The sequence below is a fragment of the Trachinotus anak genome, unplaced genomic scaffold, assembly GCF_046630095.1.
Source record: "Trachinotus anak isolate AG129_WGS33_773 ecotype Australia unplaced genomic scaffold, CSIRO_AGI_Tana_v1 ptg000034l, whole genome shotgun sequence".
Lineage (NCBI taxonomy): Eukaryota > Metazoa > Chordata > Actinopteri > Carangiformes > Carangidae > Trachinotus > Trachinotus anak.
In genome coordinates, this window is record NW_027273885.1 from 114,623 (window position 1) to 126,784 (window position 12,162).

At 47.4% G+C, this 12,162-nt stretch overlaps 1 protein-coding gene and 1 long non-coding RNA gene across 3 annotated transcripts; one reads left to right on the forward strand and one right to left on the reverse strand.

Moving 5' to 3' along the window:
* Window positions 1-405: 405 nt before the first annotated feature.
* On the reverse strand, window positions 406-11,806 carry nlrx1 (NLR family member X1). Of its 2 annotated transcripts, XM_071471879.1 has the most exons (12): window positions 11,489-11,800; window positions 9,902-9,953; window positions 8,912-9,024; window positions 7,729-8,119; window positions 7,261-7,492; window positions 5,900-7,067; window positions 5,467-5,650; window positions 4,587-4,682; window positions 3,862-3,948; window positions 2,822-3,073; window positions 2,020-2,230; window positions 406-1,574 (listed from the first exon to the last, which is right to left on the reverse strand). In XM_071471879.1, the coding sequence occupies exons 2-12, from the start codon at window positions 9,916-9,918 to the stop codon at window positions 1,431-1,433; spliced, it is 2,895 nt and encodes a 964-aa protein (XP_071327980.1). In that variant the 5' UTR covers window positions 9,919-9,953; window positions 11,489-11,800; the 3' UTR covers window positions 406-1,430. The 2 variants fall into 2 exon arrangements, with proteins under 2 accessions (XP_071327980.1, XP_071327981.1); XM_071471880.1 differs by lacking the exon at window positions 3,862-3,948 and having other exon boundaries at window positions 11,489-11,806.
* Window positions 1,570-2,168, forward strand: LOC139614544 (uncharacterized). The gene is made up of 2 exons (XR_011687074.1): window positions 1,570-1,787; window positions 1,915-2,168. It is a non-coding gene; the product is annotated as an uncharacterized lncRNA (long non-coding RNA).
* Window positions 11,807-12,162: the final 356 nt, after the last annotated feature.

A 12,162-nucleotide genomic window follows, 5' to 3' on the forward strand; every position in this document is an offset into this window, starting at 1 on the left:
ATGAGTTTAAATTATACTTCAGCATCATTGTGAAGCTGCACCTCCTCATGTTGATGTTCACACAGCTGTGTTGCTCCATGAAGTTTAACATATAACTGTCTATTTACACTGATTCAGCCTGAACAGGATGGTTTCATCACATGTTTAAAACGTGCTTTTCTTTATTTACAAAATCATTCATCAAAGAATCAAAGCTCTCAGGTGTTCGCTCATAAAAACATCACCCGTCAGTCTGATGTTTCTGTGATGAGCAGGTAACAGGAATCTGACTCTGAATGTCTACAACGAACACACAGTAACTAGGTCAAACTAATCACAGCAGCTCAGCTGGGCTGAAAAAAGGCAGAGAAACAACCACACACACGTCAAACATTTCACCTGCTAAAACAAACCGGAAACACCTAGTTTAAAGGTACATCTCATTTTATTAACGTGACTTTGCATAGATGAAGTTGCATGGTATGATATTGGAGGCACCGATCAGACTCTTTCTGTCCTGATACCATTCTGATAAACTGTCAATACATTTAAAATGTGTCTAATGCTCAGTCACAGGGGTCAAAGGTCGACTGCTGCCCTCACATTAACATGTTTACAGTGAAGCACATGCAAGAAGTGAAGAGGTAGAATGAGTCGGGATCAGGATTGAACAGGATCTGAACATCCCATAATAACAAGCCATAACTTCACCTGCTGAACACCTGACATCTGAACATGAAGCTGAGCTCCAGACTGAACCAGGAGGATCTGTGTCTGACCTCAGGACCTGTGTTTAATTATTACCAATCAATATAATCAACACACTGATACAGTTTGAATACAATTATTGACTTTTCAGTCATATAATAATAATAATAATAATAATAATAATAATAATAATAATAATAATACATTTCATTAATTGAATTAATACAATTAATGAGATGCATTATTATTATTGTTGTTGTAGTTGTAATTATTATTATTATTATTATTACCTTCACCAAGGAGCTCACATTTTCACCTGTGTCTGCTTGTTTGTTTGTCTGTTTGTTTGTTTATTTGTTCGTCCTGAACTGACTGGCACCACACTTGGTGGAAGACGGGTCCTGGACCAGGGAAGAACCTGTTAAATGTCGTGGTTGATCTGGTTCTAGTTTCCATCACTTCCTGAACATTGTGAGATGAAATGTTTTCAACATCTGAGTCAATTTCTCAGGAAAAAATTCTGACACATTTATGTTGATGATCTGTGAGTATGGTGCAGATTCACATAATCTGGATCTGATCAGATCTGTCAGCTGATGACTCGTCCTCATGACAGTGGAGGACTGATGTGACTGAAAACTGAAGTTCCTGGTGTCGTCCGTTCTCCTGTGTAGACTCGGACCTGAAATGCTGCTGGTCACACTCATTCACCCGTTGACCTTTGACCTCCTGCTTCTTATTGATCACTTGCTGTGTCCTGTGGGTGGAGTGTCCTTCTCCAGCATCTGCAGCGTCTGTCGGACCCCCTTCTCCACCCTGTGGAAGTGCAGCCTCTTCCAGAGACTCTGCTGCTGCTGCCGGCCCCACTCCAGATCCCTGAGGAAGACCTGCACAGAGGGGGACAGGGTAAGATCATATGTGACCATGTGAGACCATGTGAGACCATGTGTGACCAGGTGTGACCAGGTGAGACCATGTGTGACCATGTGAGACCATGTGTGACCAGGTGAGACCATGTGAGACTGGGTGACAGTGAATCTCTCTGACCTTCTGTCAGGTTTATTCAGATTCATCAAACTCTCACAACTATCGATGCCCAGGTGAGTCTGCCTAACACTGATTAGTTGGTTATTGGTTATCAGAGCTGAGTCAGTCTGTTGTTTACTTGTTGTTGTTGTTGTGTTTCTCTGTTGTTTATTTGTTAACTGAGGTCATGTGATGTCACAGTGATGTTCCTGCCTCCATTATCATCATCATCATCACTGAACATCTGACCACATATAATCCAGGATCATTAACCCCCCTGAAGAACACTGATGGTTCTCCTGGTACCTTGAGCTGCTGCTGAACTCGTTGGCGGTCCCAGGACGAGGCATTCTCTCGGATCACTCTGAGGATGGGGTGCCAGTCCTCAGAGATGTCGGCGCCTTCGGTGACTGAGGCCAAGACCTTGACCCGCCGGCCGCTGCCGCCATGGCTCCTGGGAACGCCGCGCACGTACAGGGACTGCTTCCCCACATCGCTGAGCGGGTTCAGATACAAGCTACACAAAGACACACACACTGCATCAGTGCACACACTCACTGGGACATGGGTCAGAGGTGTGACAGCTCACAAACATGTTCATTTATCTGTAGAACATGTTAATGTTGAGCTGCAGCTACACGTTAACCTGAAACATGTATGTTTACTGAAGGTCATCAGACGTGTTCATAAACTCAGATCTACATTTACCTGCAGCTCAGACAGTGATGACTCTGGACTGAAGGATGTGTCAACATCCACAACACAACATGTTGTCATGTGTCTCACATTTAAACATCACACAGACACACACAGCTCGTCTCCACTGGAAATGTGATGTTTTCATTTTCATTGTGTTTTGTATTACAATGATTTCTATATTGTTATTATTTCACTGTTTCGTGTGTCTCTGTTACGCTGAAACCCCGCCCTCTGTACTGAGTGTTGTGTGTCTGTCTGAATGAGGCTCAAAGTTAAACACATGTACAAACAACAGCGTGTCGTTCTGTGCATGAAAACAGACTTTTGGTGTCCTGTTGTGTTTGTTGTGAACTTCCTGTCTCCAACAGACTCAGTTTCACTGTGTGTGTGTGTGTGTGTTGCTGCTCACTGCACAGTGTGTATGTTGGGGTGCTCCCTGCAGGCGTCCACCAGAGCCAGAGCAGCATTGTCCCCGATGTTGTTATAGGCCACACTGAGCTCCTGGAGCCCCGTGTGCTGCTGGAGCCTCTGGGCCAGCTCCAGGGCCCCCTGGTCCCCCAGCCCGGTGTGCATCAGGGACAGGTGTTTGAGGGACTGGTTCTTGGGCAGGGCCTCCAGCAGGGTACAGACTCCAGAGTCCAGCAGAGGGTTGTCACACAGTCTGAGAACAAAGTGGAACAATCAGACACTTCTGCAAGAGGTGACCGCCACCAGGGCCCGGGGCCCCTGATTGTGGCTGTGATGGAAGCTAATACAGAAAACTGGACTCTGTTCTAGATGTGGGAGGTGTACTGTGAGCCACAATGACCATATATGTCCGGCTGCACTTCACAATAAAAGACTTCACAAGGTGAACTCAGAGATTGGAGGGCTAATGGGAGAAGCTATCCAAATGCATTCTGGAAAGTGTAGGATCTTTGGATCACTGCTCGTATTTCAGCCTGATTCTTGTATTAATGTGACTGTGAGGATAAATCAGTGGAGCTCAGAGGCTGAAGAATGAGGTTGATGATGATACAGGTCAACACAAACTCAGGTGCAGCAGGTGATCGTTTATGAAGTAAATATTCATGCTCAAAGGAGAGGGGGAGGAGCTTGTTGTTGACCATTACCATGGAAACACAGCTGTTAATTGCTCTGTCTATGTTTAAAAACAGACTGACCACTTACCTTAGAAGCATCTGTGCAGCAAAGCTGGCTCACCATCGAGGCCCCAGACCTAGACAGGCCCTAAAGGCCCCACATTCACTGTGTGGTGGTTTGAGAAAACGCACAACTTCTTCACATCAGCTGATATAATAACTAATAATAAACACCTGTCATCATGTAGAGCTTAATTTTGCCTGGGGCCCGTGGTGGGTGACTGGCCCCACTGCACAGGCTCCTGACTCTAATGTACGAGCTGTCAGAACACAGAGAGGACTGAACGGAGACAGGACGAGGTCTTACTGTAGAGATCTGACAGAACTCTTTGGGTCCAGGAGCAGATCTCTCAGGAGCACGCAGGACTCAGGACCCAGGCTGTTAAACTGCAGACTGACGACAACAGAGACAACAATCACAACAGTCACTACACACACTGCAGACACATGCTGGTCCATCACAGAGCAGTTAAACCAGTACAGTTAAACCAGTACAGTTAAACCAGTACAGTTAAAACCAGTACAGTGAACCCAGTACACCTTCATGCCCCTGATCATATTCAAACAACATGGCTGCCCTCACCAGGAGTTCTCCAGGAGTTCTCCAGGTTACTCCTTCAGGTGTGAGGACCTGATGTTTGATTTGTGTGTGTGTGTGTGTGTGTGTGTGTGTGTGTGATATCATCTGCTGACTTCAGCCCATAACAGCTACATCACACAAGTCTGATAATAAACACCACAAAGAAGTGTGAGGTCATGAGGTCTCCATGACGACCAGCTCACACTCATGAACCATCAGCTCCATGTCTCCATGGAGCCAACCTGACACCCATGACCTGACAAGATCTGGGTTACTGAACAACAGTCCGCAGCTCTGGTGTAACATCATCATCATCTGGATTCTGGTCTTTGTGACATGAGTGTATTTACTGTGGTTGGACACACTGGGCTTGTACTGGAGCTGCAGTTAAACATGATCAGTGTTCAGCATCATGCAGAAAACTCCTCTTCTTTTGACTTGTTGTGTCTCACTTGAGGTTGTGTGTGTGTCTGAAGGCCGGCCACAGCGTCTGGAGCAGGTCATGGGTCAGGAGACAGGAGGACAAGTCCAGCTCCTCCAGGTGGTAACTACAGAGGACACATGTAGGTCTGAACACATCTGATACAACATGAAACACACTGACTCAATCATTTCACACAGAGACACTGACCAGCTCTGGTCTGATCGTTACCCTCAGTCTCATGGTGACAGCGGCTCTTAGAGGTTAAAGGTCATCTACTTACTGGAGCTGGAGTTCAACCTTCTCTCTGTCCTCATTCTGCAGGTATCACTGTTTCTAGAGCAGCAGGATCCAGATCTGCCACTACAACACCCCTCCTCCCCCCACCCCCCCTTTCTACTCTTAAACCCAACCAGTTGAGACAGACCCCTCCCACCCTGAGCCCAGTTCTTTTGGAGGTTTCTACCTGTGAAAAGGGAGTTTTTCCCCTCCCCCATCACCAAGTGCTGCTCTTTATGGGAACTGTTGGTTTTTCTCTATAACAAAGTAAAGTCTGACCTGACTCTGTAAAGAGCTCTGAGATAATGTATGATCATGATTTAGCATTATACATATATATATATATATATATATATTTATTTATTTATAGAGAGAGAGAGAGCGAGAGAGAATATTTCGTGTGTTTATCATGTTCATCATCATAGTTAGCATGTTAGCATGCTAACACTTGCTGATCAGCACAAAACACAATGTAGGGCTGAGGCTGATTTGTTAATATACCAAAGTGACGATGATGATGGTGCTTGATGAAGTCTGTAGGATTCGTCCCTGTCTTGTCGTGCCTGCAGCTAAAACTCTGTAATGTCTGACCCACCTGACAAGTTCCCCACCTGGTGTTTGACTCTCTTTACCTTGCAGGGGTACATGAGAGCACAGAGCTCAGCACAAAGCATTTGAGTGACGTCATACGAATGTTGGTGAGGCGGATGGTTCTCATTGCGGCCAGAACCTCTGCTGTCAGTCTGGGGTTCTGAAACTCATACAGAAGAACCAGCAGATCCATCATCTCCTCTGGAGGCTGTGGTTTGTTGATCTCTGCATTAAATCAGAGAGAAGCTGGATTCACACAGCCAACACATGAACATGACCACTGTTAACTACGAGGGTCAACACTCAGAGCTCAGTCTAACTGCAGTGTCTGGACGGACAGGAAGTGAAGGGTATTTCAGGATATTTTGAGTTTGAAGCAGGTTTGACTGAACTGCACAATAAATATTAAGTGTTTTAAACTGAGGTGAGTTCAACTTGAGAACAAAGCATGTTGTTTGTTTTAATCAACGTTACCTCTGACCAGGTGCTTCCTGAGGGCACGTGTGATCTGGACCACGGTGGTGCTCTGAATGCTGCAGCCAAGTTGCTGGAGAAGGACACGGTTCCCATAATGCAACAGTCCGCCCATGAATATTGGGTAGAGCTCAAAAGGCTGGCCTTCACTGTGCTGCTGTGGCTGAGGGCCATGGACTCCCAGGAGGCTTTGCTCCACCTGATCCAGGACGTCCTCGTTGTAGCTGTCCTCGGTGCGGAACATCTCCGCCGCCATGGTTCTGGCGATGCTGCCTTTGTTGCGGCTGCTGATTTTCTCGTAGAGCTTTGGGAAAAGCTTGAGCAGGTTGAACACAGCAAATATTCGGAGGGGGATGAACTTAGAGAGGATGCTGAAGAGGGCGTTGACGTCCTCACCTGCCTGACCGATGGCCACAGATACCCGCTTGGACAGCTTCTCCAGAGCGGACTTGTTCTCTCCTAGCACCACATAGAGCGCCGCCAGGTACTCCTGCATGGCTGGGACAGCAAAGACATACTGCCGCTCATCATTCTCACTGAGAGCTTCTGGTAAATGTTTCCCACTTTCTACACAAGGAGCCAAGAAGAAGTCCAGCACGTCAGTCCGGAACATGGCCAACTGACGAAGCTCCTCATCCGTCTTGGTCTTTCCTCCGATCCACTGCTCCAGTTCCTTCTCTGAGAACGACGTTCGTTTGTATGTCACACCGTCGAACGCCATTTTACCAACGGTACGGACGACATACAACATCAGAGAATTGTTGTGACCCTGAATGGGCACATTTGTTCCTGTTCCTGTGCCCAGCACCTCGCCCCCGAAGTTGAGCCTGAGGAAACTAGTGTATATGCCAGTCAGCGTGCGAATGGGCGCCTTGGCGTCGGTGAAATGGAGGAAGTGTAAGGTAGCGCAGGTAAGCCAGCAGTAGGAGGGCAGGAAGCAGGCTGCAGCCAGCTGGCTCTCTCTCTGGAGGTTGAGGTAAAGCAGCTCTATAAGAGCCTGGGCCTCATGGTCACGTGCTGTCTCCCCACTCTGCTGCAGCAGGCGGCTGGTGAAGTACGCCCGCTGGCGGTCTGGGTCATTGAAGCCACAAATCTGTGCGTAGCGACTAACATACTTCTGGGGAATACGGTCCATGGCAGAGAGTCTGGTAGTAACCAGGACGCTGGCCTGTGAAACACGGGAGAGACAACAACCACCAATCACAAACAAAGAAGGATTCAACATTAGAGACCACAACAGAGGCCACGACCCCGTCAACACGTTGAGATCCAGACCCATGAGTCATCACTAGATCATCATCACTGGGGGGCTAAGGTGAGACTAGATGACACAGACCAGGACCATGCAGGACTGTCCTTACCTCAGGTAGGAGGTACTTCCTCAGCAGGTTCACCACCACCACATCTGGAGGCAGCGGCTCGTTAGGGTCGCTGCAGAGCTCTGTGGAGCCGATCCGGAAGTCCAGCTTCATCTTCTCCATCCCGTTGAAGAGGAAGAGCACATTCTTGGCCTGGTTTCCCTCCCCGCTCAGCAGGGGGTGTTTCTTCAGGTGGAGGTACTTCCTGCTCACCAGGTCCCTTAAGGAAGCCACCCTGTGTGGGAGGGGGGACGGGGGAGGTGTGGGATTATCACTTGATGCTCTTTGTTACTAACATAGACTCAAAGGGGGAGTAACTGTAACTGTCTTCATTTCATTCACACTTATTGATTATTGATGGATGAATGTGTTGATTGGCTCTGACGCTCTGATGCTGTGGTACATGTCCAACATGACAAGATCCTGAATCATATCACTCACGTGACACTGAGTAACAGGAACATTTCTTACTTTGACAGTTGACTCAGGTCTTCACATGAGAAAGGCACCAGCAGCTTGAAGTGGGTCAGACTGGTCCCAGTGCACCAGTCCAGCACCAGCTTTCGGACCACTGTGCTTTTCCCTGTTCCCACGGCCCCGTACAGCAGCACGTTGAGCCCCCGACCCTCGTCCCAGGCTTCGGTGGACTCAAACAGCTGCTCCACAGACACAGAGGGGCTGGAGAGGGTCTGGGTCTGGAGGGGGGAGCTGAGCTGTCCTGCTCTCTCCTCAGCCTTTCTCTCCACGATCAGCGGATCCACATGCATGGTCTCTGGGCTGAAGTAACCTCCAAACTGTTTCTCCTCCTGAGGCAGGTGGCTGAACCACAGGAAGAGCTTTCTCTTGTGGACCTGGATGGGGTCTGTGGTGAGAGACGAAAGAGTTGGATTTAAACTGAGTGTAAGTACAGACCCTCTCTACCTGTCCCCACCAGGTAATAAACTCATGACGGCACCAGTGTTACAGATTATACTGGACACGAGTCGGCCATAGAGTGTTAACTAAAAAATAAATACTGAAAATGTTGGTTCATTATTCATGAAAAGCAATAAACAGTGTGATGACAAACTTCTTCAATCTCAGGTGTATAGAACTATAAAAAATATATACAGAGAAAAAAATAAAAACAAAGCTTTATGTGTTATATCAGAGATGCATCATGGGAAGTGTGATCCAGTTTGGAGTCTTACCTGTACTGGGAACAAAAAGTCATGACTTCTGTGCATCTGTTGCACAGATTGTTATGATTAGTTTTAATCCAGATCTTTATTTTTTTATTATTATTTTTTCTGGATTTTTATGATGCCTTTATTTATAGGTACAGTGAGAGAGAGAGACAGGAAAGTTGGGGAGAGAGAGAGAGAGGATGACATGCAGCAAAGGGCTGTGGGTTGGACTAAGCCTTAATGGTACGTGCTCTACCAGGTGAGCCACCAAGGTGCCCCAATCCACATCTTTATGGGAGTAGAGACTAAAATTGCTGGATCGAATGTTTCCTCTGCTGCTGCTCAAACATTCACTGCGTCACCTTCAGCTCTGATCCACAACCTGTGACTGGATGAATCATTGCTCTGTATTTTCACACTGCAGTTGTTGTTGTGTTTCAGAAAGTGTGTTGTTTGCTGTTGTGGTTTCTTCAGACTGAGCTGTGCACCTGGTTCTGAAGTGGAGGTGCAGAAGGTCCTGAGGTGAAGGCCGGCGCCTGAGTGGAGGAAAACGTCCACCCTCCTCTTCCAGCTCCATACTGTGAGCACCTGACTCAGCTTTCTGGAAACACATCACACAGGATCAGTGAGCACTGATCAGTGCTACAGGTAAAAGTTCAATGAAACAAGGTGGAAAAGGTTCCTGTAATCCCACAGTCATCAGCTCAGCTCAAACTGATCCTGGATCTGCCTCACATGGTGGTTAAAAGGCAGAGAGCAGCTGCTGCTGGGCTGTTTGCAAGCTGCAGCATGTTTCCTGACATTCCTCCAAAGCACTGACATTTAGCTTAGCACCGACCATGACGCCCTGTAGCCAGACCAGGGCATGTCTGATGCTGCGCTCACAAATTCACACAAAAGAGGCTCCAACTGGCCCCGGGGCCCTGAGAGCCTCAGAACATGGACTGAACTGGTTTCTTTAGAAAATAAAGAGAAGCTCATATTCCACTTGTAACTTGTTCTTTTCTACATGTCACTGTGCTGTGCTGACAGTCACCACACCTTCTACTAAACTCCAGGTAGAGTAAAACTGTTCAGGAGGTTTTAAGAAGGAAAACAAAGTGTGACTCTGAGGGCTGATGTTTGATTAGACCTGAGGGACATGTTTCCACAGCTGACAGTGAGTTAGACCTGCAGCTCACAGCAGCTCCGTCACTGAGTCAGGACACACTGTACAGATCAGCTTCACACAACTCCACCACCACCAACCTCAGGACTGAGTGTGGTCACTGTGGTCTGCTGCATCTGCAGCTGCACCCAGAAGGTAAGTCACATGACACTACCTGTCAGCACAAAAACAACTCTGCCAGCTGAGATAAACACAGAGGAGCTGCACCGACACAAATGGAGGGTCAGTCATGTGACTGCAGGAGAGGCTGACTCCAGGTCAGTCAGTGAACATCAGACTGAGCCTCAGCGTCAAAGATTCTGTCACCAACCTGTGTAATGAGCTCATCCTTCTTCTGCTGCCTCCGTCAGTCAGGGAGGGTCCTGTGAACAACAGTCACACAGTCACAAGAGGAAGTGAAACAGTCCACAGGCCGAGCCATGTTTCATGTTCCTTTTAGTTTCATGTTTTCATGTAAACACAGAACCCGGACTTAGACACAGAACCCGGACTTAGACACAGAACCCGGACTTAAACACAGAACCCGGACTTAGACACAGAACCCGGACTTAGACACAGAACCCGGAATTAAACACAGAACCCGGACTTAAACACAGAACCCGGACTTAGACACAGAACCCGGACTTAAAGACAGAACCCGGAATTAAACACAGAACCCGGACTTAGACACAGAACCCGGACTTAGACACAGAACCCGGACTTAAACACAGAACCCGGACTTAGACACAGAACCCGGACTTAGACACAGAACCCGGAATTAAACACAGAACCCGGACTTAAAGACAGAACCCGGACTTAGACACAGAACCCGGACTTAAAGACAGAACCTGGACTTAGACACAGAACCCGGACTTAAACACAGAACCCGGACTTAAAGACAGAACCCGGACTTAAACACAGAACCTGGACTTAAACACAGAACCCGGACTTAGACACAGAACCCGGACTTAAAGACAGAACCCGGACGTAAACACAGAACCCGGACTTAAACACAGAACCCGGACTTAGACACAGAACCCGGACTTAAAGACAGAACCCGGACGTAAACACAGAACCCGGACTTAAACACAGAACCCGGACTTAGACACAGAACCCGGACTTAAACACAGAACCCGGACTTAAAGACAGAACCCGGACTTAGACACAGAACCCGGACTTAAACACAGAACCCGGACTTAAAGACAGAACCCGGACTTAGACACAGAACCCGGACTTAGACACAGAACCCGGACTTAAACACAGAACCCGGACTTAAAGACAGAACCCGGACTTAGACACAGAACCCGGACTTAAACACAGAACCCGGACTTAAAGACAGAACCCGGACTTAGACACAGAACCCGGACTTAAACACAGAACCCGGACTTAGACACAGAACCCGGACTTAAAGACAGAACCGGGACTTAAAGACAGAACCCGGACTTAGACACAGAACCGGGACTTAAAGACAGAACCCGGACTTAAACACAGAACCCGGACTTAGACACAGAACCCAGACTTAGACACAGAACCCGGACTTAAATACAGAACCCGGACTTAGACACAGAACCCGGACTTAAAGACAGAACCTGGACTTAGACACAGAACCTGCATTCACAGAACCTGAATTTAAGCTCCACAGACTGAGTCTTATCATTTCAGTGCACATCATCATCATCATCATGTAATTTGTCATAACCACTAAAGACACGTCGCAGAGGTACCAGACAGGGTTCACATAGAACCACCACAGAGGACAAGCCCCCCCACACAGTCTAAGATCAGACGGGACATGGAGACCCTGCACTGCTCCTTCAGGGGGTGGTGCTGGCTGCTGGACTGAGTCCAGAGAGAAGGTCACCGGTCCACAGTCTGCCACAGTCCGGGTCGGACCGGAGTCTGGTGGAGTCAGTCTTACCGTGTGTCGGTGAGGTGGACTCACTGGTCTCCCTGGGTCCTGGTCTTCTCTAGTGCTGCATGTCCCTGTGGCGGTGGATCAGCTGAGGGCGACACGGTTCCTCTGACGGACTCTCACCGTGTTCCGCTACAGAGGCGGGAAACTGCGGGGCGACTGTTTCAGAATAAAACCTCACAGAGCAGGGTCTGGGACAAAACATCGTGACATTGATTCACTTGTTTTCAAGTCCCAACACAAAACTCACAACACAAAACAACAAACACAAAACACGCCTCTGTTTTATTTTGTGCTGTTGTGTTTGATGTGTGTTGTGTTGTGTTGTCCCTGATCGCCCTGAAAAGCGCCTATAAATAAAATGTATTATTATTTTAGATCCTGTGCCAAAGCAAACATATGTTTACATTTTACGTGTCTGTTTTAATCATTATTATAATGATAATAATAATAATCATCTAATCTATACGGGCGTCATGAATTTTATATTCATAGCTTTTATTTTGAAGGCTGTATGACCAAAACGGAAATGTTATTTTCAGGATGTCACGATACAACAGAAATATTTTCAGAATAAAATCGCCGCCTCAGTAATTCGACAGTACATGAAGATTCATTGTGTAGAAGTCATGAATCTGGTTCACTCAGTAAATCCAGTGATTCCTGATCAACATACACGG